A 26,322-nucleotide genomic window follows, 5' to 3' on the forward strand; every position below is an offset into this window, starting at 1 on the left:
AATTTGAGCGAATATCAACTAATGTCCAGAACAAACCTTAACGAATAACGCATATACCTTTCAGAGTATATATGGGGGGGGGGGGGGGGGGTAATACATTCGCCGCCAATTCCCATTTGCTTTAAATGAGCTGAAACTCACATGAAATGTAGATTATTATATACCTCATCGAATACGAGGTGCACAAATTGTTAGCAGCCGACAATTAAATTTTAAAAAATTTGAGCGAATATCAACCAATGTCCAGAACAATCCTTAACGAATTGCGCATTTAACGTGTTAAGTATATAAAAAGGGGGGGGGGGGGGTTAATACAATCGCCGCCAATTCCCATTTGCTTTAAATGAGCTGAAACTCACATGAATGTAGATTATTATATACCTCATCGAATACGGGAATATAGAGATGATGTCATAATCAAGAAACTGGAATGTGTGAACCATGTTCAGAAGAGGCTTTTCACAAATTTGAAAAATTTGAGACAAAAAAACTATTCCATCAAAGGGAAACATTGTTTGAGTGAAGCCTACATAAAAACCCTCAGTAGATACTACAGGAATACTGTGTATCGGCATCAGGTAAAGATCGAAAGTGTTACAACTGAAAATGTTACAAGCCTCCAGAGGGGTCTCCTGGCAGGGCTTCACCACAATGCCAACAACGACGACTCTGAGATCCAGCATCAGTATTGCCCAGATGATCAGTGGTGTAAATGGAAGAATGACAATAAGAATGGCACAAATACATACCAGGACACCAACAAGTTGCCAGCAGACTACATGTATCTGCCACACATGCTTCCAATATATACTCGACTCTCGATCCTAAGCTACTGGAAGATTCTTGTTCTAGATCAAATATTTGTTTAATTCTTTGAATAGCCTACGGCAAACACTGAATAACAATATTTGTATATCATTATAAAATTTAGGGTGGGTGCAACGATTCATATTATTCTCTGCACTATTGTTATTTGTCTGCTTAAAGTCATCTATTAACAGTAGCCAACAAGTAACTGAAGTACTGGACCAAACACGTGGTGAACCATTCTTGGTTCTGTGCACAATCGTGTGGTGGTGATGTGAATCTATTCTTGGGTGCATGCAACATCCGCGCTGAAATAGCTCTATGAATATCATACAAACACATACACACATGTACACACATATTTACTCTCGTAATACTCACACACAGCGCTAGAACCTAGAGATGGCGCGATGATCATATTTATGCAAAACTTGATCCACGCAAAACTTTGCGTGACTCATCTCGTGTCGCAATATCTAGGTTGGCTATTCCCAGGCTCAACTTTTTGGGTATTATCGAAAATGCAAAAATAAATTTTACAAATTCAGACTGACAGACAACTTAGTAATAGTAGAGGTAGAAGTGGAAATAGTAGTAATAGTGGTAGTGGTGATGTAGTATGTATGTATTAGTTATTACTGTCCATGCATTATCTGTCTCTTAGATAGGACATAAAATGGAGGTCCCTGGTATTGAAGAGTATCACCCTATTCAATAAATCAACAAGCAATTATTTAGATGTTAGTTGGATTTAATAGTCAAGGTGGACACTCATTAGCATTTTTGTTAATGTTGATTTAATATGGAGTTTTACCACCTCTGTGTCTTTATGGTATAAGCTCTAAATATGTATTTTTGATAATGTATTGTAAACTTGCCTTTTATGGAGTAAATTTGTTCCCCTTATATACAGGCATCTCAAACTACAATAACGATGCATGACCTGAGGCACCTGGAGGATCTTGTGGATGAGTGGACTGCAATTATAAAGAAATCATTTGTGTGTCTGTGTGATCCATTGGCAATGATTGGCCAACAATACTCACCATGGATAATCTGAGGCAGCTGGAGGAGCGCATGGATGAGTGGGCCGTAATTTTAATCAACATCAACCAGTTTTACTGAGCTCAACAAAACCAGGAAACAACAGGAAAAAAAGAATATGTGCCAAAAGAGAAAGAGAGTGGGAAAATTTCCAAAGCAGACGAAAGTCAACTTACAATTTCCACGCCTGGGAATAATTTGTACTTGCTATCGTCCATTCTACGGATGGCGTAAGCAGCAACATAAAGGCGAATGAGTATAAACAAATCATGCACTTTTTACAAAGTGGTTGGTAAGGAGCCTTTAACAGATTTGTGAATGTTGTTAACATATTCATGATCATTCCCCTGAAAGTGGCGAATTCTACGAGGAGCAGCGTGTCTATCTCGAAAGTAATGGGGTGCTTATCGATCCTTTCTTCACCTCGCCACATATTCAATTGCGACGAGACAGGATAGCCTCTCATTGGGAAAGTGTGTCGCATCATCGCAACGAAGGGGAGTCGCACTGTTAGTGCAGTAGGCTCAAGCAACAAGTCGCAAGTAACTGTGTTAGCGATGATAGCTGCATCTGGTGACGTTCTTCCACCTACTATTGTTCTTGCCGGCCAGAAATTTAAGGAGAACCCACTGGAAGGTGGCCCAGCTGGTGCTTTCTTAGGTCGCAGTGAGACAGGCTGGATGAACAGCGAAGTATTCTATGAATACATTGCCAACAGTTTCTTGCCATTAGTTGAGCAGCAGAACATCCCAAAGCCTGTACTGCTGCTGGTGGACGGGCACAGTAGCCATGTGAGCTACCAGGTTGGCAAGCTGTGTAACGAATCCGGCGTAGAGCTGTACCCCCTCCCAGCCCATGCAAGCCAACGAGCGTCTCTATCGCCAGGACCACCTAGGAAAGTATGTGACAAATTACACATTTGCGAGCATTTGAGAGGAAGGAGCTAGTCCAAGCGGGTTTCCGAGCTGCTAGGATGAGAAGCTGGCTCGTGCTTCTGTATACAGGGACGAGGAGGTCTCTGATGTTACGATCAACGTCCCCGCCTCCGGTCTATAGGGTGATGCCGCTCCGTCATCCTCGTCTTCTTGAGGTCTTTCTCCTGAGAAGCATCTTCGCTATCCTCAGATAACGAAGGCGAAGACAGTGAGGCAAAAGAGGGAAGATCAGCCCAAGTGTATTAGTAGTGATGCATACCTAAAATACCTAAGGGAGAAGCAGGAAGCAAAGGATCAAGAGGAGCGAGAGATGAAGAATAATGTGAAGAAAGGTGGTAAGAGGAAGGAGAAGACCAAGAACACCGAAGAGGATTCTACTGCTACGATTGATGTCAACACCTGTCCAGAGTGCAGAGGAACATATGACAACGACCCAGAGGATTGGGTAGGGTGCTGCAATTGTGAGCGATGGCTGCACATCGTCTACTCACATGGATTGGAGGGTCTATCAGACGAAGAGATCGTGGCACTAGATTTCAAATGTCATTTATGTTAGAGTTACACAGAGAAAACACTGTTTAAAGCTTTTGGGGGGTAAAACTTGTATCACCTGTTTGAACTTTAAACAAGTTGTTTACAATAGGAACTGTACATCTGGCTGTTCAGTTCATATTTCTACAACCTATCTATTTTTTAAACAGCATTTCATCTGTGTATACTATCCAAAGATGAAATGCTGTTTAGGAGTTGGGGAGATGAAGCACCAGCGCAACAGCCACAGGTAGGTGCAGTGAGAATGCCAATGCCATTCAGACACGAACCTCCGCCAAGACTGGATGAGGGTGACGTGAATGATGGGGATGCACCTCATGATGAACATCCAAAACATCTTCTTAATATTGACTGGTAAGTTCCTAGTGAATGTTGTACTTGTAGAACATAATCTTAATCAAAATGAGTATCAAAGTTTGATACCCACTCTGTTGACTGATTGTTTTTACCTGTCAGGGTCTATGAATACGATGCTAAAGCCTAGGCTAAGCCTATGACAGTTTTGTCCAATATTTTACCCACTACCTGTGGAAATCCTGCAACTTAAAAAAACTCCAAAAAGTTCCACGTAAATTCAAACAGTCTATACATAAGGGATCCGACAAAGAAAACACCATCTACTATAAAGCACAAGGAATGTGAGACATGCTTGCGGAAGCTAAAGTGATGTCACTTCGGGCAATGAAATTTACGGATGATATGAAATCGATAACAAAGGAAAATTAAATAATGATTTGGTGCAATTAGATGTAATGACATAAAGGAGATGTTGCATAAAATGCGGCATGAAAGTACTTCCACTTCTGAAAAGAAACTTCTTGCCGGGTGGAACAAGAAGGAGGTTTGGTGGATTAAGGCAATCCGCCCAAACACTGATCCTGAAGAAAAACAAAGCAGGAACTCTTAAACAGAGGAGCACAAAGTTGAAAGTATTCTAGATCTCCAGACAAATGTATGATTAGCAAGAGACCACCTATGTACTACAACTTGATCTACCAGTATGGCTATGGATGGCGATGGTGACTCCCCATGCACATGTCTTCGTCAGAGGGGAGCGAGTATTCCCAATTGTTATGGTCTGTGGTTTGTGATGTAGGGGCAGGGATGAGAGACAAAATTGACCTAAATTAGTACGATCTAAGATTGCCGTTGGGTTGCACTTACAGTACCTTAACTTTGATCCTATACTTTCTTGCAGTTAATTTGCATCTGTCTGTTAAAATTTAAAAAATAGCTACTAACACTACTCATCCTTCCCAAATGAGTGACCAAGGTATCCAAACTCAGAGTTTGATCAGACCGTGTAAATTTGCACTTTGGCATAATTTTGAAATACTAATACAACATGTTTTAGCAAAGTGTATGGTTATTTTTCTTTATCAGGATAAGTACATGGTCCATTTTCAAACTTTATCTTACATTTCCTTCACAGTAACGTCCCAAGTTTCATTCAAATTGTTGTATGGAGTTTGAGACATTTAAAGAGTCTTGATACATGTATGTAGAAACAAACTTAATGCATGAAACCAACATCTGAACAGAGATGTCTACATGTTGATACCACACAAAGACATTTGTGAGATGCTTCAGGGTCTAGTCATTACGATACGTGGGTTTCAAATATCCTACAAATCAGAGAAGCTGAAAGGCGAAAGTCTGAATCAAGAGAGTTATGAATGTTGAGATCCACATATGCAAATCTCAAATTGGCAATTTTGTCAGTTGATTGTGACGTATTGACGGATAACTCTCTTGTTTATCGTGAACAAAAATATCACTAATTACTGGTTTTCTCCCAAGTGCATTCACCCTTGAAGCACTACTTGAAATATATTGTAGAGAGTATATCATTACAGGTCCTCCGACAGAAAAGACCATCCTGAATCATACATTTTTGAAAATTTGAAATAATGCCTGTAACTTTCAAAAATTCCTAACTTTCTAATTTTGGTCTGAATTCATTCAAACTTTCACCAGTACGCTTCTCTGATTTGTCTACTCTCTTCTAAAGTAGTTCAAGTATTTGCATGTAGTTGACAATATTTTGGCACTTCAAGAAGCTCCTATATATTTGTGTTACTCATTCAGAATTAGCCTACTGCCTCCACTGCTTGTGGTCTACCATTACTACGTGATTCTTGATTCTTGTTGCTGGGTGATGCTGTTCTTGTCAGCGATCCGTTCTTTGTCAGATTCAGGATCTCATAGATGTCCAAAGCCTCTCCTGTCAAACACATATAAAGAAGAAATACAGTGAGATAAGAGTTGAGCCAGGTTGCAGAAAAAAATCTGTCAGTGGCTTACAGAATATCTAACATTTATTTACAAATTGCTTAGTATAAAAGCATAACAAAATAAAAGAAACAGATTAGAGAATTTTCAGGTTTGTTTTTAAAGTATTCAGATCAGTCTTAATTTTGGAACTTATGATCCTGTGATTTCGATTGTTTCTATACTCTGTTTTTCGTCTGTGCAGAAAATATCACAATTGCCACTTCTCACTACAGGGACATTTCTTAAATTTATTTTCAACAAATGAAAATAATGAAGACATTCTTTCATATTCTTCTTTTTCCCTCACTCATTCTCTCTCTCTCTCTCTCTCTCTCTCTCTCTCTCTCTCTCTCTCAATCTCTCTCTTTCTCTCCCTCTTTCTCTCTCTCTCTGTGTCTCTGTCATCTTACCTTTTGGTATACCATATCCCCTATGCAGCCCATGAGGGTTAGATGGTGTTTGACAATCCATGGTGACTTCCTTTCTTAGCACAGTATCAATGTCCACAGCACTGAAGAAGGCTACAGACTGTAACAAGATCAAAGCAACAGAGTAATAGTTAAAGGCACTGTTTAACAATGTTAAATCTGAGATGCGTGGCCCTACATGTTATCAGTGCCTGTGATATAGTGTAATATTGAAACCCTCAAAAAATTGTGCTTCAAAATATCATGAAATGCCTTAAAAAAGTAAAAATCTTTTAATGACCGGTTTTACCATACTCATTTTATACCAATAGACTGTAGTGTTATGAAAACCATTAGGAAAATGCAAAATGAAATTTCCATTTTCAATCATAATTATCTTGAAAATCAGACAGGCGATCGGCTTGTACTAGTCATGGGATTCCTGAATGACCTGAAGGTTTATAATTATGATTGCAGCATGAGCTAAATCAAGGATATTGTTTAAGGATCTGAGACAAAGCTACCGGATCTCTTTAAAAGAGAAATTTCACAGGAAATGTAATTGTGTAATATGTTTCAGTGATAATAACATAGTTGGATGTACATGTATATAATAATTCCCCCCCCCCCCCCCCTAGGATACAAATCCGGCACTGAAAATCATTACTACCCTGGCTTAAGCAGGGCTTCCATCAGGTGCTATAGCATTCACGAATTTGTTTTCTTTATTGTACCCATTTATTTTACCTGTGTTGATAGTCTTCATACCCTGCCAAAGGATACAACTGCTGTAGCAGGGATTCAAATCCTCTACTATATGGTCGGTATTCCTATGGCTTATCCACTGGACCACACTGTTTTGTATGAGCCCACATCATCATTATAGACGGTATTAAATTCAATGGTCTACAAACTTCCACTCAAGTGTTAGCACGACACTTGCTTCATGTTTCCAATGTTCAACTCGACAAAAACTTCAGACTGGGATCTTTTTTTCCCTTTGTAAATCACAACTTTAGTCCTCACATCAAGTTGAACAGAATGAATAAAATACGAGCCAAAGTGATACTATGAGGGTTTTACCTCTCTGCACTTGAGTTACAGGATGCCTTACCTATGGATAACTGCAGGTACATTTGTACTCTGTCAGTAATTTAGGCAGATATACATGTACATATATGAAACATATTAAGATATACAGTAGGCTTGCGGGTGCACCATGTGAGAGAGAGAGAGAGAGGATTGAGGAGTCCTGAAGAGGACTCTCGGTAATCTTTCTTGAGGGTAAGATATGTCTGGTGAAAAATCTATCCCAACAAACATAATGAATAAAGATTAACTGAATTATGAATGAGATAAGTTACCTGTGGAAGATCATTCATGCCCATGTTATATGCAAAGACAGCTCTAGTTAGGAGGTTGGTGATCTGAAGAGCTAGAGCGGCCCGATATCTATCCTCGCTCTTGACTAGATAACGCACTTCATCGTGGATGCTGATACAGAATCGTCCATCAATGTTGTACATCTCAAACAGCCAACGCATACATACCAGCATCAGATGGAGGTAGTCTACTGCAGAACTCTGAACCACCCAGTTCACTCGACTCGTTAGAAACTGCCAAGAGATCACAATAAAGAAAATACGTTATTCAGGTCCCTCGTACAATATGCCATATACATTTAACTCTAAATAACTCCAATCTGTTGGGAACACAACAAAATATTTCCACTTTAATAGTTCAGCTTTCCAAATGCGACTTCAGGTTGTGCAGAGTTAACTGTACTTGGTGTAAAAAGGCATTACTCCATTTATCTGTCAGGTTCAAGTTTTGCGGTTCAAGTTTTGCAGTTCAGGTATCTTTAAGATCAGGTGTATTAGGAAGCAGCCTCCTACACTGTATCATTGTATGTCATTAGGAAGGTGAGCAGATGAATGCCTTTAGGATAATACACATACAGACTCCTAAACACTACATGGACCTTACAGTGGGGTACAGCTAAGAGGTTAGAGATAGAGTATTGGAAACTAGTTATTCCAAGTTAAGAGAAAAAAATGTGCAATGGTGCACTTGGGTAGTGGGAAAATCAGTCATATTCCTTTGACAAAAGTGCCAAGTAATGTTCCCTTGAGCTCACCTAAAATTTGTGGGTTTTTTTTTTTATTGCATTCCAGTAAAATGAACAATCGCTAACAATCACCTGTATATCCCTGGCCTTTTTCTGACAACTCTCAAAGACACAATTATGATTTTAATAAATAGGTGACATTTACAGTGAAGATAACTGCTCCATGCTTTAATTCTTCAAAAGATAGAGGGTTAGAGCTGCAACTGCAGTTAGGGTTAGGGTTCAGGTTAGGTATCTTATTTTGCCCAGGGTTGAAGTAAGGAATTTGATCAGTAAAGGACATAGACCATGGAGTAATCGTCAGGTACATACCTCATTATTGACTGTATCAGGTTGAAGAGCTCTGCTGATACTGCATTGTAAGACTGGTGTCCTAGGATTCTCAGACTGCGCTATATCCTCCAGCCCATTGAACATAGCCGACTCACTAAACAAGAGAGAAAAAGATCCACCGTAACATACAGAGTGTTCAAGAAAGAGGGAATCCAAACTTGAAAGGATGACCTTATTTGGCATGTCCATTGTATTTTTATCATGGATATAAATGAATGTCAGAAATAAATCATACAAGTATACTGGGATCAGTTAAGTTAAAAACCTGTCCATACTTGGATTAATATTTCACTAGGTTAAGATGAACTGATGGTTCAGTACCATAATGATGACGAAGACACATGCTCCCCAAGTTACAAATATGCAGAGCAAAATATGTTGGTGAAGTATATTTCCATCGACCATTCTCTTGTCATTAGAAATCATGTATGATTTGATTTTTAAAATCACCAGGGGAGAGCCAGTTATTAGTTAATAAGGAAATAGACTTTCATGAAAAGATGCATCCGGAATGCTGAGAAGCAATGTTTCTTAATTAAAATGTCTTTGACACGTATCTGAATGAAGTTGGGCTAACATTAAGCCTCATCAAGATGGTATATGTATTTACCAGCTCCATATCCTTACAATGTGATTATACCTTTCTGTGATAAAATTATGATTTTTAACAATTTTGCATTCAGGATGCGTCTTTTTGTGCCACTACATTTCACTGAGGTTCCTAAGGCTGTGTTAAATCAAAAAAGAGTCAATGCTCTTTTGGCTCTGAGCAGATAATATCTCCACTTACCTTCCACCTTCCCATTTTCTGCCATCTGTGATCTCGATATTTTGTGGACTGGAATAGATAGGCCTGAATATGATCAAAGTAAGAGCAAAGGAGAAATACAATTTTAAAATAATGACTGCATAACAGATGGAAGGAGACATTAGAAGACTATATCTGGCCTCATCCAAGCGGATGCTAAAGACCGGAAGGAAAATGAAATGTCAATAAAGCATGAGAAAAACAGAATGATACCAAACGACGACGACGACGGCGGCGGTGACGACGACGACGTTGACGATGATAATGATGATGATGATGATGATGTGATAACATAAACAATGGTGGAATGACCCAGAGAGATATACAACATATCCAAACACTCATATTTTGGAAGAGATCTAGATATTTTACAAACACAACACTGTAAAGAACAATAAGAAATATAATCCAACAGTACTGAGAGAGGGGAGAGCCCGAATAGAGTCTAAGAGTGCTGTGGCAAAAACATCTGACCCTAAACTAAAGAAATGGGGATAGTACTTTTTCACTCACTCTTTGATTTGTGCTTTCTTGGACAATATCTTGAGTTCTTCCAATGTGACCCAACCATCGCTCTCCTCTGCATCCAAGTCAAGCTGCTCAGCTAAGCTCTGACCAGTAGCTGAAAGGCGATACCTGCACCAGAGACATCAATATATAACGTCTTATCAATAATCAGAAGGGAAAAGATGCTGAAAGAATACAATTATTTTGTTTAATGACAACAGACAGAAAAACAGACAGAAAAACAGACAGAAGAACTTTCATTTAACCATACTATTTCATTATTAAACAGATACTAGATTGCTCTGACCATGCATTTATCTACTATGAATGATCTATTGATAACAATTGATATTAGGTGCTTATACCATATACATGAAGCAAATGCCAAAAATATGCAATATTGAGACTATCTATAGGGATATAGGAAAACTATTTAAAATTACATATGTGACATAGCAAAATATTCCAATCCAGAAAAAGAAATGTAAAATAATATTCTTTTTTTTTAGAGTTCTAATCACATTTATGTGACGGATACTACATGTTTGGTGAGGGGGAAGGAGAGGGATAAATCAGAAAGATTTGTAAATTATTCCATTGCCTCAAATATATCCTACTTCTCGATCTATCGCTCCTGTATTAAAACTATTTGAATGAGAGAATTCAGTAGTGAACAAGCTAAAAGAATAGCTCGACACTTCATAAACAAACAATTTAACCCTAATCCATTTGTTAGAATTTGTTCAATGCCCAAAGATAATGGAAATTTAATCATCTTTATAACATCCAATAAGGAATGCAGGATTGAACTCACAATCGTCTTCCTTTCGTTGCTATGTAGATATCTCTTGCTTTCTGACGAGCCTCATCCTGAGTGAGTCTGTGATTGAATTGGATTAAGAGCCTCATGGCAAACTTCTCTCCTGCTCCATAGATACGACCATAGTTGATCACCTGTACAAAATACAACAATGTAAGATGCTGAAACAGCTAATTTGTACATCAAGACTATTACACACACAAAAACACTGATAGCAGTAACATTTGCAGTATTCGCAGTACAGGGCACCCGTAGCAAGTGCAATGGAAAGGCCATACTCTGTGATGCCTTATGGGATGCAGTTTATCAAAATCCTTCTATTGTTGATTTAAAAAAGATAAAACTCTATACTATAAAACATATTTCAGAAACACTTCTCTTTATACAGCTTTCAAACTTTGGTACTTGAAATTGAATCACTTGTAAAGAGATCTCACACCCTATTATACAGTGGACAGATCTGTTCCTTCATTAGCATTTCTTCGTCACATCATACAATTCTAACATGAACACAGCCTTACCTTAGCATCGTCTCTGCTGATGCCTACAGTGGATGCTGTCATGCTATGCATATCTGTTCCTTCATTCTTCTTGCTTTGTAACATCATACTATTCTAATATGAACACAGCCTTACCTTCTCTGATGCCTACAGTACTATGCATGTTTATTCCTTTATTCTTCTCGTTTGTAAAATCTTACAATTCTAAAATGAACACAGCCTTACCTTAGCATCGTCTCTGCTGATGCCTACAGTGGAAGCTGTCATGCTATGCATATCTGTTCCTTCATTCTTTTTGCCTTGTAACATCATCCAACTAAATGCTGTACAACCTGTGTAGAAACAGAGAGACAACATGCTTTGAAGATATATTCTGCATTATTATTCAGAGAAAGACACTAGAACCCAAATATTTCTGGCACTTCCAATCAACTTTGTCCTACTTGAGGCTGCAAAAATTTTCAAACATTGGATGAAAAGATGAAAGAAAGGGACCGAAACAATGGACTGATACAAAAAAGCACATGTAAAGGTTGATCAAATATATACTTTCTCCAATATATTTAAAAATATTTATTTGATCCCCTTAAATCTACTGAATATCTATAAAGTTGAAGGAAAAAGTAAATACCCGGTAGGTCTTTATCACCAAAGAATTAAGAACTAAAATGAAAAAATATTTTGATATTAAGGATGTCACTTATTACCATGGAAACCTGCAAAGTTTTTATCTCCAACGAGTGCTGCAATCCAGAGTTCTTGAGAATCCACGTCTGCTCCAACGAAATGATATCCAGGAGGGCATTGGATCATGGACTTCAGCTCACTCCCTACTCGATCAGTCTAGTATGAGAGTAGATTAGAGAAAGACAACCGCTTGATTACTCTACTTAAATTCTAAGTAATGATAGGATATTTAATGTCAAGAAGGTAATCAGGTCAACTGCACGATAGCAAACATTTTAAAAATGAATTTCTTTCAGCAAAGATCAATTTAGATAATAAAACTGAATGATACTAGTCTAAAAGTAGGCTCAAATATAAATAAACTGAGAGTAAATAGCCTCTGAGAGGCTTTAAACAGAATTCTTAATAGAAATTCAAACAACTCAGCATAATAATAGTTTCCATACAATGTCCAAATACAACTCGTGATGATTGGACAAGTTAATTTGAAGACCTATAATTCTCTGCATGAATATTGAACTCACTCTGGCATTACTAGCAGTCAGCCATGTTGGTTCTACAGCTCTCCTTGTGACTGTTCCCGCAGTGATGACCCTTGGTATGATTGCTCCATAGAAACCATCTTCATCATAATCAGGATTTCTTCTGACTGACAATGGTAGATCACCTCCCTCAAGGTGCACAACCATCTGAGAACTACAAACAGTAAACAGAGGGAATTATTCTTTTTAATTTCAATGTATCTGGGGAGAAGATCAGTATCCTCAAGAAGCGGTTACTTTTGTCCAGTCAGGGTCAGATGACTAACCCCAATAATTTAAAATTAAAAAAATTCATAAAGAGAAGGTTGAGTTCCGGGAAATGTGAAAAATAATCTGTGAGAGTTTTTTAATCTTGTTATGTTTGTGAAGAAGTTTGTGTAGAAATGGAGTGCTATTTTCAAATGCTCTCATAGTTGAAAAGAAATAGCTAAAGTGTTTCAGCTAAACTTTATGCCACATGTTTGCATAGTCATAAACACACATTTTTGTGTACAGTGCAAGTAAATTTCAGCAAGAACACGTCAACTTCTTATCCTTTTGGAAGTTCAAAACCTCACAGTAAACGTCAATTTGTGCTATCGGTGGTGTCTCCAAACAAATTCAAAAAGTTTTTGATTAGCAATATCTTATAAAGCATTTAACCATCCTCATTGAAATTTTGAAGGTGATTTGTTTTTATAATCCTCTAAACTCTGTGTGAATTTCACAAGGATGCACGCTAACACTACAAGAATCTGATCATTTTTGTAAAAATGTATCAATTTGCAAATGTCACAAAGAGAGCGTGTTGATTAGCATCGTGAACATACAGAGGGTGTCTTACTGAGCCTTACGAGTCATAGACTTGGGCATTGTTTGTGCATACACATGTGTAGCTGGTGTTATACAAAGATAGGGGTGTCAGAACGTAGGAAGAAAGCATGTTGTGACATTTCTGGTACCTGATTCTCTTCTGAGCATTCCTCCAGAAAGAGATAAACTTATTAATCTCCAGGATCCTGTTGGCCTGAGCCCCGCCTCCAGATCCAAGGGTTCCGTCTTCAACCTTGTTCAAGAAGTCCTTGGCAAGGGGATTACCAACATTAGAATCAGCTCCATCCTACATTGTATTAAAAGCATTGGTAACAATTGTTCAGATATGCTGCAGGTAACTGGGGAGGGTTTCTTTTGTTTAATGATGCAAGTGTAATTAGCTTGACATTTCTGTATCTTATAACACAGCTCAGTGAATACACATCTGACAATTGTTACAGTGAATACACATCTGACATCTGACAATTGTTATTGTGATTAGCTGCCGGAAAGTAAACGTAAAGTCAGCCTTTGCTTTCTGTATTGTTATTTTAAGATGTTTTGATCATGTAAAATACCCCTCCTTATTAAAGTCATATATATTTCAAGATAACCTTGTTGATACCACAGACAGGTAATAGTCAATGGCATTAAAAGCTTGTGAAAATGAATATGGTTCATACCTTGTGAGGTAGTTTGTAGAACCAGCATCCTGGAATGTTGACATCTTTGACAGGAAGTCTACCACTGTGACTAGGGGCTGATCTTGAGGTCTAAAATAGGAACAGAGAATTTTATTTGGAGAAATTTCTCTTCCATAGCAATTTACATAATTCTAGCAATGAAATGGCTTATACACTCAGTTTAATATTAATTGGGTGATACATGATTTCAAACATAGAAAAGATGAGTATTATTAGGTATCACAGAAGAGCTGCATTGAGTGGGGACACAGAGCTCAACCACGCGAATTCTCTCTTTATCAAGGAAGATTTTCATATCATGGAAAAAATCAATATCATAAAATTATATGTCTCTCTAAAGCTCAGGATTCTGTCTTTCATGTCATGTCATTTTCATCAAAATCCATCAATTACTTACGACACAGTTGCTTGTGATTTAACCTCTAATTCGTACCGTGTCACTTCGTTTGTCCCCATTTCTATTTGATCGCCGATTTGCATCGCTAGTTTTAGCTCAATACGCTTGAACGCCATTTGTCTTTGAGTTTTAAAAATCCACTGGTTGGAAAGAGCACATCTTAAGCTTTATTTTCATATAAAAAATGATGGGGGTATGTTTCAAAAAGATCGGTTACCACAACATGACCACGAGGTCATATAAAGTATTTACTTCATATGTCACGCATCTTACTCAGCATCATGCAGAGTTTGCTGCAGTAGGGGAAAACATACATGTACAGGTACCAAACACTGCAAATGAATTAGAACAATTAAATCCACAACCCCCTGAAACAGGAGAAGAAGACGCACCTGTTTTACAAACTGATGATGCAACACCCTTCAATGTGCGACGATGAATAGCTTTGTTTATTTTGTCCATTCAAGTACTTTGTTTCCTTTGCATTTGGACATTCAGTAATAAAGAGGTGTTTTTATCTGTAAAATTTGTGTAAATCTATCCCTTTATTTTGGAGAAAGGTACCGGTATATTGGTTTTGCAGTTATGCTTATATTGAATTCGCAATTTGTGAATTTTCAGCAATTTATTGGTTTGAGAATTCAAGGTCTTACTCGGCATGCAAACATTACATAAATATAGGACTTCCATTCTTACAGTGACAAACATACAAACTCACAATTTTAGCTCACACCTATATGGTAGCATGCAGGGAAATATCTTATCATTATTTGAATGTCAAATCGCAATTTACTCACATTTGGTTAAATAACTCACTAATTTAGATTACTCATTTGCCATATAATCACATGTGATGAGCCTAATAACCTGACTGAATGAGTAATTGAAGAATTACTCACTAGTTGAGATGAAGCGATTTACTCACAACATTAGGTTAAATAACTCACTAATATAAAATACTCATTTGCCATGTCACTATCATGTCAAATTAACAAAACTCATTCCTGTGCATTATCAATTTAAATTTAATGAGTTAATGCATTCAGTTAAGTGTGTCACCATTGTGTCAAAGTTTATTTCCCTATTTGAGTAAGATTACCCAAATATTTTTTGTGTGCTTCTGGAACTAAATATCCCTCTGTGCCCTTATGCTTTTTTTTTTTCTGATTTGATTACATAAAATATGTACACAACATTCCTGAACATAATTTATACACTATGTTGTGGTGTATATTAGAAATGAATTGAAGTCATTATCTACATGTACCTTTGTAGAGATTACCTTGGCTGAGCTTTCATTGGTCCTGCTATCACTCGGAACATCATCAGATTGAGTAGATGATTGCTTTTCTTGTCTAGAAGACATCATGTCTTGAAGGCTCCTTACAGTCAAACAGGAAGAGGGAGGATGATGATGATGATGATGATGATTCTATGTTACATTTGATGTTAATCACTGAAATTTGATGCTTCAAATGACCCTGAACATTCATTCAAAGATATATTACTTTTGAATTCAGGTTCACTCATTTAACCTCAATCTAAGATGGAGAAGTGTCCCTTTCTCACATGCACAAAGAGAATATTTATATCAAGCTCACTTTAACAATGAAAAAAAGAAAGAAAGAAAGAATCCATTAATATATCAATCCATCAAACAAACGATCGATCCAATCAATCAATCAATAAACAACATGGAAAATGTCCTTTTCTCAATGTACACACAGAATACTTCTATCAAACTCACTTCAAAGGGAAGGAGGGACCAGGCTCAGTCCTCTGTTGATATCTACTATCAGGTTTGCCTGGTACAAGGTAGCCCCATCCATGCTTAATGGTGTAGTGTAATGGGTAGCCATCCCATGTAAGACGCAGGAGCTTGGGTGTAATCCTGGTCTGTGAGCTGATTAAAGAAGGCCCAGGGGACCAATCCACGTGGGACTTCTTGGGGCACAGCTCTCGAAACCAACTGCAATAAAAAACAGCAATGAAAAGAAACATGTGAACATGAAGGACATGGCCTCATTTCACAAAACTTGTCATCAGTGAGAAATTACATTTTCTGTATAAGCTAGTGATATCCTTGCTTCTGATTGGTTATCAGCAGATTTGTCACTGCTTTCTGTCATTTGTCATTGAAAAAAGGTTTTGTGAAACGGATCCCTGGTATATAACATTCAAATAATCAAAGAGGCAACTCTGACATAGGACTGTTCCTTCACACTGAAGCAGAGATATATTTTCCAAAAAAATGATTTGATCAGATTCTTTGATATTTCTGTGTTAAGTGAAGCAAATTACCAGACTAAATCTTCCCTTAAACACACTCTATAGCAGTCATTTCCTTATATTTACAATAAAGGGCACATATTTATTCATTTTCTCTTTATCTTCAGCTTACTCTGCACATTGACAGGACCACAGAAGATAAATGCCACTTGCTCAAGCAGTAATTATATTAAGCTCATCCACCGAAGAATTATTAATCAGACTACTTTAGACTCATTAAGATATTTCAAAGGAACTTTGTTCTCGGAGCTAGAAAGATGGCATCTCGTTATCCCCATTCACAGGGATTCCTCATGATTATAATATCATCATTTTAAAGCCAAAACGTCACATACTAATGTTTGAGGATATCTATAATAGGTTGCTAAAAAAAAAGTTTGAAAAAGAATCCAGTATTTAAAACAGACATCAACCACATAAAATGTCTGTTGATTGGACCAGTGAGCAACATGATCTTGATCAAGAGTTTATAAAAGTTACACAACGTTAACTTGTATCTTCCAAATGACTACCGGTACCTTCTTAGCATATCAAAAGTTTGTTGTTTCTATCGGGGTCAAAAAAGAATAAAGAAGGGTAAACATATCTATTCTTCTGAATAAGAAAATTTCTTTAAAATATTTGTTAAAGCTCTTCCAACTTACACAGGGTATCCTGTCATATGCTGGTTCACTTTAGGGATTCTTGCTGCTGTGCTAAGCACATCTTCAACACAAGTCTCTTCCTTTACTTCTTCATTTTCTTCCTCTTCACTCTCAACTTTTTCCTTCGAACATTCCTCATCCTTTTTCTTTTTCTTTGCTCTCTCGGAAAGAGGGATAGTCTTCCGGAGTCGGTAGTCATCCACAGACCAGTCTAATTCCCATAGCCACGGGTCCTCACGATACCTGCATCATAAGAATTCAAAAAGTTACATATGTACGTAAAGCTCTTCATACTTGCATCTTTGGCACTTCACAGTTATCAAATGATATTGTCATTAGTTTTCAAGCATGTATACAACATAGGGCTACAAGGAGTAGTTGAATGCTCGAGTACCCGCACGGTTGACAACTACTCGAGTACGATTTGTCGTACTCGAATATTCGGCCGCAAAAAAAAAAATCCTGGTCACCTGGCACTGTCCACGCCAACGCTTAGCCGTGCCAGGAAGAGCGGCGGTCGCTGGCATGGTACCGTCGGTAAAAATGTTTTCCCAACTCGAGCACTGTCAAACTCACCACTCAGAAACTGGGACCAAATGTCCGGATTTCTGTTTGGACTCAGAGGAAAATGGATTATTCTGCCATCTTTGGTTTTTAAAACAGCATTGTTTACTCTTATTATTATTATTAAAATCGGCACCTTCAACTGCAACTCGAAGTAAAATTGCATGCGTTTTTCGGCGACAGACCTGGGATACTGTTCCAGTGGTATGGTGGTGGCAAAAAAAAAATTCAACAAAATTATAAAAAAACATGGCGTCCGAATATTCAAGTATTCGCTTGTAAGCCTGGGAGTGTACTCGGGTACCTCATTACACTGTTGTGCACTGCCTTAAGTATTGTGTACGATTAAATGCAAGATTACTGAAAATCACAATAACTCTTGGTGATCCCAAAAGTGTTACATTCTATCCCGGATGCAGAGTGGGAAATGAAGAAGAATGCCTTCAGTGTCTTCCTGAAGACATAAGTGCAAATATGTGTGTTGACCTTTTCATTCGCAGTGCAAATTTTGTAAGTGTTCGTGTTATAGTCAAAGTTGATGTTTATACAGAAGTACACACCTGAAAAAATAATAGAAAAACCCAGAAAGTAACAGTATCTTTAATACACGCCGATTGACAATGCAAATAAGAGACTACAGTGTGAGAGTGTCTACTTTATTTCAAGCAATACTGTACTTACTTGTCTTGGTGGTGCATGTTACAAGCATCATTGGCAATGTGCATCAAAGATTGTTTCATCTCCTGCTGCAGGTTGTCAAAGGTCTCCTGAGCGTCTCTCAAGTATCGCTCCCAGTTCTGGTTGATCGGCAGGTAAGCCTGTCCCATCTCTAGCATGGCTGCAAAGGTCACAGGGTGGGGGAACCTGCAGAATGTGTCATTACAAGAAAGGACATTAATGGGACAGTGGATTGCACTCTTACACAGTCGCAAATGATATATCCATCTTATTTCAAGCATTAGCTACAAAGATACTATCGATACTATCATTTTCTCTTTTTTTCAGAGGTGACTGGCTATATACATGAGAAGGAAAACAGTGATATTATCAAATATCATGACATTGTTATATGCTCAGGGGTGATAGTGAGCACTAAAAAAAAAAAAAAGGGGGGGGGGTTTTTTCCCCCTCAACCCCCGCCCCCCTTTAGTAAAAAAAAAGAGAAGAGGAATCACGGGGAAAAAAATGGCATCTAACAACATTCCCCCCTTTCGAGTAGGAAAATTGGGAAAAAATAGGGCAAAATAAGGAAGATTAGAGAAAAAAAACAGGGAAATCAGTAAAATCAGGATACAAGAAGGAAGAAGAAGTAAAAATCTGGTTAAACATTTTTTTTTTTTTTTTTTAATGATTTTTTTTTTTTTTTTAATTGGGAAGAAGAAAAAAAATCAGGAAAAAATCAGGAAAAAAAAAAAAAAAAATCAGGAAAACAATTTAAATCAGGTTTTTATCAGGCCTGTATGCTAGACATCATGAGGGTTTATCAATTTCATAAATCTTACTAAATCTTACAAAAAACAAAAATCTGAATACCTGTCTTAGAGTAACTAAGACAGGTATTCAGATTTTTGTTTTTTGAACTCAATTCACATGAAAATCAAGAGCACAGTTTTAGCATATCTGCAAACTACAACAATCATTGCTGATTCAAAATCTGTAAAAACAAAATGCTGAATTACAGTAGAAGTAGATTGCATTGAATCATTTAAATCTTTACACACACATAAAATCAACAACAACAAACAAAAAACAAAAAGAAAACAGAGGACCGTCGAACTGTTTAGATCAAGCTCACATTCAAACCAACATGAAACAAATCTTAGTGACTCATAGCTGTAAAATCCTGTACATGGTGGCATACATTAGTTACCTGTCACTGAACATAGGAAGAAGCTTACTGATGACCTTATGTGTTGCAGCTACATCTTGAGCACAGTATGTCATTAGAGACTAAGATCAAAGACAAATAAACATTAAGTAAATTTTTTTTAAAGTCATTTACATTTGCAGCTTTCAATTAAAGCCAGTGTCATGATACATTATAATATGATTGCAGGGCCTCAAGGGAAAACAAAATCAATACTGATGAGGCACCCTGGGTAAAAAAAGACATATTCTTAGTAGTAGTATTATATCTGTACCTGTAAAAGTTCTGAGTATATCTACAATGTATATCTTATTCAGTCTGAGCTTTGAAAAATTTGTTTCTCCGAGGGAAGGGGGTTATTGTTGATATCATTGATCTGACATTGGCTTCAGCGACATTTGCCTGGTGCTGTATTTTGTCCAGGTTTAAATTACAAGTAAGGGTTAAGGATCTGGATTAAGTTATGGGTATCATGTTTGGTCTTGGGTTGAAGTCAGGAATTCATTCATGTAGGAGTTGAGCACAGAATACTTGTTGCTGGAGCATGCATTATATAAATACCCTACCCTCTGTATCTCACCTACAATAATACTTATACAGATATAACAATGTTTTTAAATAAAGATATTGTAGCTCCATGTTTTGGCAGAAAATGGTTCATTTGTTATGAATAACGTTTAGCTAGCTAAATGCACATTTTGTGCATACATTGAAAATTTTTCTCAATGAAAACAGGCCAATCACTGTACAAATAATGGTTAAAATGTTGTGCAATCTACTGATATTCAACACATGCCTTCTGAAAGACACCAATCGATTAGAAATCACATGAGTATAAAGGATCTTAAACCAGTTCAAGCTCAGAGATATAATACAAGGCCTAGTATAATCACCTGAAAGTCAGCTCTGATATCAGCCATACTCCCATGCACAAAGGTATCTCTCTTGGTCTTATCAAGTGTGCTGCCATCATCACTATACAGGCTGTACACATCAGCCAGATTGTTGGGACTACTCTCTGCTAACCATGCAGTAGCCTGTATATCAACAAATATGGGTGTCTGTCAAATTCACCGTCTCTGATTACTACATTCCTTGAAATAAATATAAATGGGTATTTGCAATTCTTATGTTACAAAGTATTGAAGAAAAAAAAATTATTTTAATTATCTAAATGATTACAATTGATCTTTATCAATGAGTAATACTAAACATAACAATTCCATTAAAACAACTACAGCTATAAACTTAATATCCTTAAGTTTGGTTTCCTCAAACTTCTTCACATAAAAGTAAACCGCATTTGAAAGAAAAGAAGAAAAATACAGAAAACATTAGTATTCTACCATTCAGGATTTATTAAAAAAAACAATGTGTTTCATGCTTCAATAAGTACATAACGTACAGTTTGATTTGAGGATTGACATGTCCACTGACAAGGGAGAAATGTCAATGAATTTTTCCAATTAAATTCAATATAATATTTGCTGTTTAACATTTCGAATGCATGAAGTCACGTTCTTCTTTTTAGTTATGTCAAAGTCTAAATGTCAATGTACATTTTATAACCTAATTTCATGTTTTATTTTATTTTACTGTAAATATGACAATATTAGTCTCCAGACTTTTGTCATGTTATTTTTTTTTCTTCTGACTAAAACCGAAATTGAATTGAAATGAATTGAGCTGTACTTACAGGAGCACCAAAGGATTTCTTGTTATGCTTTTTCTGGATCCAGGGTGCAGCAGTGGCACCCCCTCCTCGTGCATTGACCTGCCAAAGCGCCCTCTGGAGGGTGGTCTGCCCCGAGACACACATGTGAAGGCTCAAGGTGTCTAGGAAACGAGTCTTTGTACCCTGTCATCACATGCAAATCATAAAGAGTTATTGTGCATTGTGTTCTCTCCTTTAGAGTGAAGCAACATCAATACAAATGAGCAAAGAGTAGAATACATGTGTATACCCTGTATCATGACTAAATAAGTCTTTTCTACCTTTCAAATGATTTTTTTCAATTTTTTTTTTTAACCCTTTGATCCTCAATTCTAATCCGTTCAATATTCCATGATTGCACATAGGCTATTTGAGCAAGATTTTGCAAAAGTATATTTCAGTCAGAAGTTGCCACGATGACAAATAGCAGGATGGATGGACAGACTAATTAAAAAGTGATGCTTCTGGCTACAGTGCAGAGAAACATAGTGAGTATTGGCAAGGAACAGAAAGAGGGACAGATAGAGGGTGGAGGGGGAGAGAGGGAGAGGGGGGAGGGGGAGAGAGGGAGAGGGGGGAGGGGGAGAGAGGGAGAGGGGGAGGGGGAGAGAGGGAGAGAGAGAGAGAGAGAGAGAGAAAGAGAGAAAGAGAGAGAGAGAGAGAGAGAGAGAGAGAGAGAAAGAGAGAGCTGCTTAAAAGAGCATGACATGTTTCTAACCTGCAACAGGTACTGTTCTTTGACAAAGCTCCGGTCAAAGCTGACATTATGTCCAACGATCAGTCTCTCTGTCCATTTCTTGTTGGGTGGTTTGGTAGAGCCTTTCTTAGTCTCTAAAGGAATGAGGTCTGGCAGTGCCAGCTTCTGAGACAGTGTAAGATGATCTTCAATCAGTCGATGACTACACCATGAATACCTGGAACAAAGCAAGGTAGTTTAAACATAATATCAACATATGGGTCGGTAAACTTTGGTGGGAACAAAACTAACCATGGGTTAATGTTGGCAGAGGTTAATTAATGCAATATATCATACCATTAATCGTTAATATTTGTTGATTTAGTACGAGTGTTCAAACAAGATATATTGTATTTTCAAACAATTCCTAAAATGTAAGCAGACCATATTGCCTTTAAACTATAGCAATTCATTCATTCATTGTTCACTTTTTCCGTCTTTACCATGCATTTGTTGAAACTGCTACAGCCAAAGTAGGGAAATTCCCTTCAGCCATGCAGCACTCCATGTCAAACACAAGACTTTGGTCTTCAGGAAAATCAACAGGAACAGGGCTCTCGTTTTCAACATACCTATTCAAGACAAAAGAGGGAGAAAACAGTTCATATTTTTCTTTCACAAGTGTAATAACATGATGTACAAGTTGTAAATCTAAAAGCATTTATTCTTTAACAGTAATGGAGATTAAAAACATGACTGCATCAAAAACCAATATCCACTATAGCTCATTTTGAAACATTCCGTCTGCTGAAAGTGTTTAAATTAAAGGAACTATATAGATCAACACCACAATGGCAAAGTCTATATATTGTTGTCTCACATGTTAAGATGGGTGCACCAGATGAGAGAAATCAAACATGGGCACAAATGGTCACTGTCTGGTCCCTGTTTTAAGTATAAATCTTTAAATGAGAGTATCTTACTTCATCCATCCCTCTTTGAAAACCCAGTCTTCAGGCATAGGAGGAGGGAGGGTTTCTGCCAGTTCATGAGCCATGTCTAGATATGAAGCACTCTGTTTATTGGCAAGAATCTGGAAATGTTCATCGATGCTACTCCCAAAGAGTCTTGGCAGTTTGAAATCAACATCAGGTAAGATGGAACCTTCTTTGCCCCATAGTCTGTGATTCTCAAGATGTTCCTTGGTTTTCTCTAGGAGTTCATCGTTTTTAGTTTCTGTAGCCTGTTTGACCTTTGACCTGCTCGAAGCTTTCCTGTTGAATATCCGTTGATGAAGATTCTTTGAGAGCATCTGAATGTTGATTGCATTCATCCTTAACTGAGGAGAAGTATCTAATGTTGAATCTACTGATACTGATGATGACGAATGTGATTCCTCTGGTTTGCCAACGCTGCTGTCATCTTTGGATAAATGATTCTGGTCAGATGTTGAGAATGGTGATGATGAAGTTGTGGATTCATGTTGCCATGGTAGTGTTTTCCTAAACCTCGCCGAAGGATAGAGAGGTCTGCCATGGATCAATCTGCAGTAACTGCACAAATGAACCACAGACTTCCTACATCCTTTTCCAACACCAAACATCTTGAACAGGAAGAGTGCTCTGAGAAGGAGTATTGCTGATCAAGTGTTCCACAAATTTTTCAGCCCTGCTGAACAAAAGCAAAAAGAAAATATTAAAAACTCACAAAAGTTCACATTTTAATACACTTTTTCACACAAGTCATGCAAAACACTGGTAAACTCAAAACATTGAAAACACTGAAATTGAAATGAGAATGTCCACTTATAAATGAGCCTGTCCTCCAATGGACCTCGATACACAAGGAATATTTTACATTAATTTTCATCTACTGGTATATGTTTGAGAAAAAACATACAGGTATTCATTTTACAATGCATATACTATGGACAAATTCAAAATATGCTGAGAGCCATTTTCTTCCTTAGATTCCACTTTTGTTGATCTGATCTGCATCAAAATTGGACTGAAAGCTTCAGTTTTTTATATTGACGGTTGTTCTGCCGAGACAGCGTCTAGCTCCATTGACCTCCTCAATGCAGTTAGTGTGTGATTGCTGAGCTCATCACATTCAATAGCTTAAAAACAATGGACAGATTACAGATTAGCTGAGAGTAAGTTCTTTAATATATTTTCATGTTTTACAATGATTTTTGATGTTTTGATGCTTTCTTGAACCAATTAATAGTATTGTGCACGATGAGATCAGCAATCAAACAGTAACCACTAACTGCATTACATAACCTATGATCACAAATTCAATGTACTGCAGTCTCCGACTCTGTATAGAGGCGGTCAAAAGAGCCAGACAAAGTCTCGGCAGAACCATCAATATTAATAGAGACTGAAGCTTCCTATCTATATTCAAGGCTATATGCCAAATAATAATGCAAACACATCTCTGAAAAACATAAAAAACATATGCATATATGCAGATTTTACGGCTGTATCTTTTGATAGAAAAATCTGTGAGTCTTGAAATTTGAAATATGTTATTATTATTACATTATTTATTCTTATATTTAAAAACAAGGGAAACGCTCTTGGCGGTCTCGCTTGCATTACGCAATTCGACATGATGAAAAATTGAGGTTGGGACATTATTTATAGGCAGGGTGGCCCATTAGCAGGCCCCCAAAATTGAAATCCTCTGTACATAATCAGCATTTTGAAGTGAATATTTACAAAGAATTATCTGGAAAATTACTTAATATTATTTTTACGAAGACTGATAACTTTCATGAAATATGAACAAATAACAAAAAATTATTTATTAAATCTCATATCAAGTTGTGAAAACAAAATCCAAGTCTACTGACCTAAAATGACCTTAGACTTTGACTTTGTGATCTGGAATTTGTGTCATATGATTTGTGATACTTGATAACCCTCGGGTACAAGTTTCATGGAATTTGAACAAACACTTTTGAAAATAGGCTAAACATTAAAAATCTTGATATTGATGCCACAACAAAGTCTAAGTTTGTTGACCTAAAATGACCTTTGACCTTAACTTAGTAACCTGAAATACTACTCAAATGACTGGGGATACTTGATAACCCTATAGTCCAAGTTTCATTGACTAAGAACTTAAACTTTCAAAATTATATCAAAAATTCAAAAACTTAACCTTTGATACCACAACAAAGTCTAAGTTTGTTGACCTGAAATGACGATTGACCTTAACTTAGTGACCTGAAATACTACATGATTGGGGATACTTGATAACCCTATAGTTTAAGTTATATTGACTAAGACCTTTTCCTTTCAAAATTTTATCGAAAAAATTCAAAAAGTTTTTGATGTCGAAGCCATCGCCGTCGCCACCGCCACCACCGCCACCACTGCCACCACTGCCACCACCGCCACCGGAAAAGCGGCGCCTATGTCTCGCTTTTTTGCTACGCAGGCGAGACAAAAATGGTGAATAACGATCCCAAATTGAAGATTGAAAAATCGTCCAGACACCCTATCCTTATCTGCAGTGCGCGGAAGCTTTGATGTTTCTTTGACATGTAACTTTGTAGTCTGATTACCTTGTTAATTACTATAATCATTTTTTGTTTATCTGTATTATATTTGTGAAATATAGACCTATGTGAAATGTGAAACCAATATTTATAGGGTGTCTAATCGCGCATCCGATGTTGTGTGCTAAAATTCTTTCCTTAGAGATTGCATGCATCCCTAAGCAGTCTACGTGCATTGCGCGACCGTGCAAAATTGGTTAATTTTTTTTTTTCAAATCGAGATTCAAACCTTTATTCTTTGTGATCCTGAAGGTGATACTCAATATATGAGGCGTCATATGAAAGAGCAGGTGAATCCCCATATTTCCAAAGGGGCTGCATCTCGGAATTCTAAAAATATCTTGGTCAAAACAGTGATTTAAACATTGTGTCCTGGCTAACTCCAAGGTTTGACACTTTTGAGATATGCAGCACCGATCGATTAAAGTAGTCCCAGTCCTAAGGAATATATTTATGCGCTTTTTTTTCCGCTAGCCCCCAGGGATCACAAAGCAGGGCATAAATTAATTCAAGGACCCTTTGATTGGCATCAATGCCCCTCTCATTGGCCTTGGAGATTTTTTGTGCCCCTTCCAATTCTTCCTATTTGTGCTGTAATATTTAAGTGCTGTAAGTGGCCTTGCCCTAAAAGTATTAAAATTTAAGGATTACAGTTTAAAAATACCCTTCCCCCTATTTGTTGGATCAGCTAATTAGGGAGACGTGCGCTCCGCTCAGTCCAAACCATGGTTACATCGTGTAATATCTCCGCGTACGAACA

The 26,322-nt window shown here is 37.3% G+C and overlaps 1 protein-coding gene across 1 annotated transcript; it reads right to left on the reverse strand.

Moving 5' to 3' along the window:
• Positions 1 to 788: 788 nt before the first annotated feature.
• On the reverse strand, positions 789 to 23,654 carry LOC100891679 (DNA polymerase subunit gamma-1-like). Its single transcript, XM_030977190.1, has 22 exons — positions 22,975 to 23,654; positions 22,495 to 22,623; positions 22,034 to 22,229; positions 21,298 to 21,459; positions 20,495 to 20,638; positions 19,605 to 19,684; positions 18,416 to 18,598; positions 17,171 to 17,413; positions 15,985 to 16,206; positions 15,505 to 15,619; positions 13,820 to 13,909; positions 13,286 to 13,443; positions 12,327 to 12,498; positions 11,823 to 11,958; positions 11,341 to 11,447; positions 10,610 to 10,749; positions 9,802 to 9,924; positions 9,271 to 9,333; positions 8,460 to 8,574; positions 7,384 to 7,635; positions 6,023 to 6,140; positions 789 to 5,562 (listed from the first exon to the last, which is right to left on the reverse strand). Exons 1-22 carry the CDS (start codon positions 23,592 to 23,594, stop codon positions 5,429 to 5,431), a joined length of 3,702 nt encoding a protein of 1,233 aa, XP_030833050.1. The 5' UTR covers positions 23,595 to 23,654; the 3' UTR covers positions 789 to 5,428.
• Between the last annotated feature and the right edge of the window lie 2,668 nt (positions 23,655 to 26,322).

Source organism: Strongylocentrotus purpuratus, unplaced genomic scaffold, assembly GCF_000002235.5.
Source record: "Strongylocentrotus purpuratus isolate Spur 01 unplaced genomic scaffold, Spur_5.0 spur5_scaffold_9, whole genome shotgun sequence".
Taxonomy (NCBI): domain Eukaryota; kingdom Metazoa; phylum Echinodermata; class Echinoidea; order Camarodonta; family Strongylocentrotidae; genus Strongylocentrotus; species Strongylocentrotus purpuratus.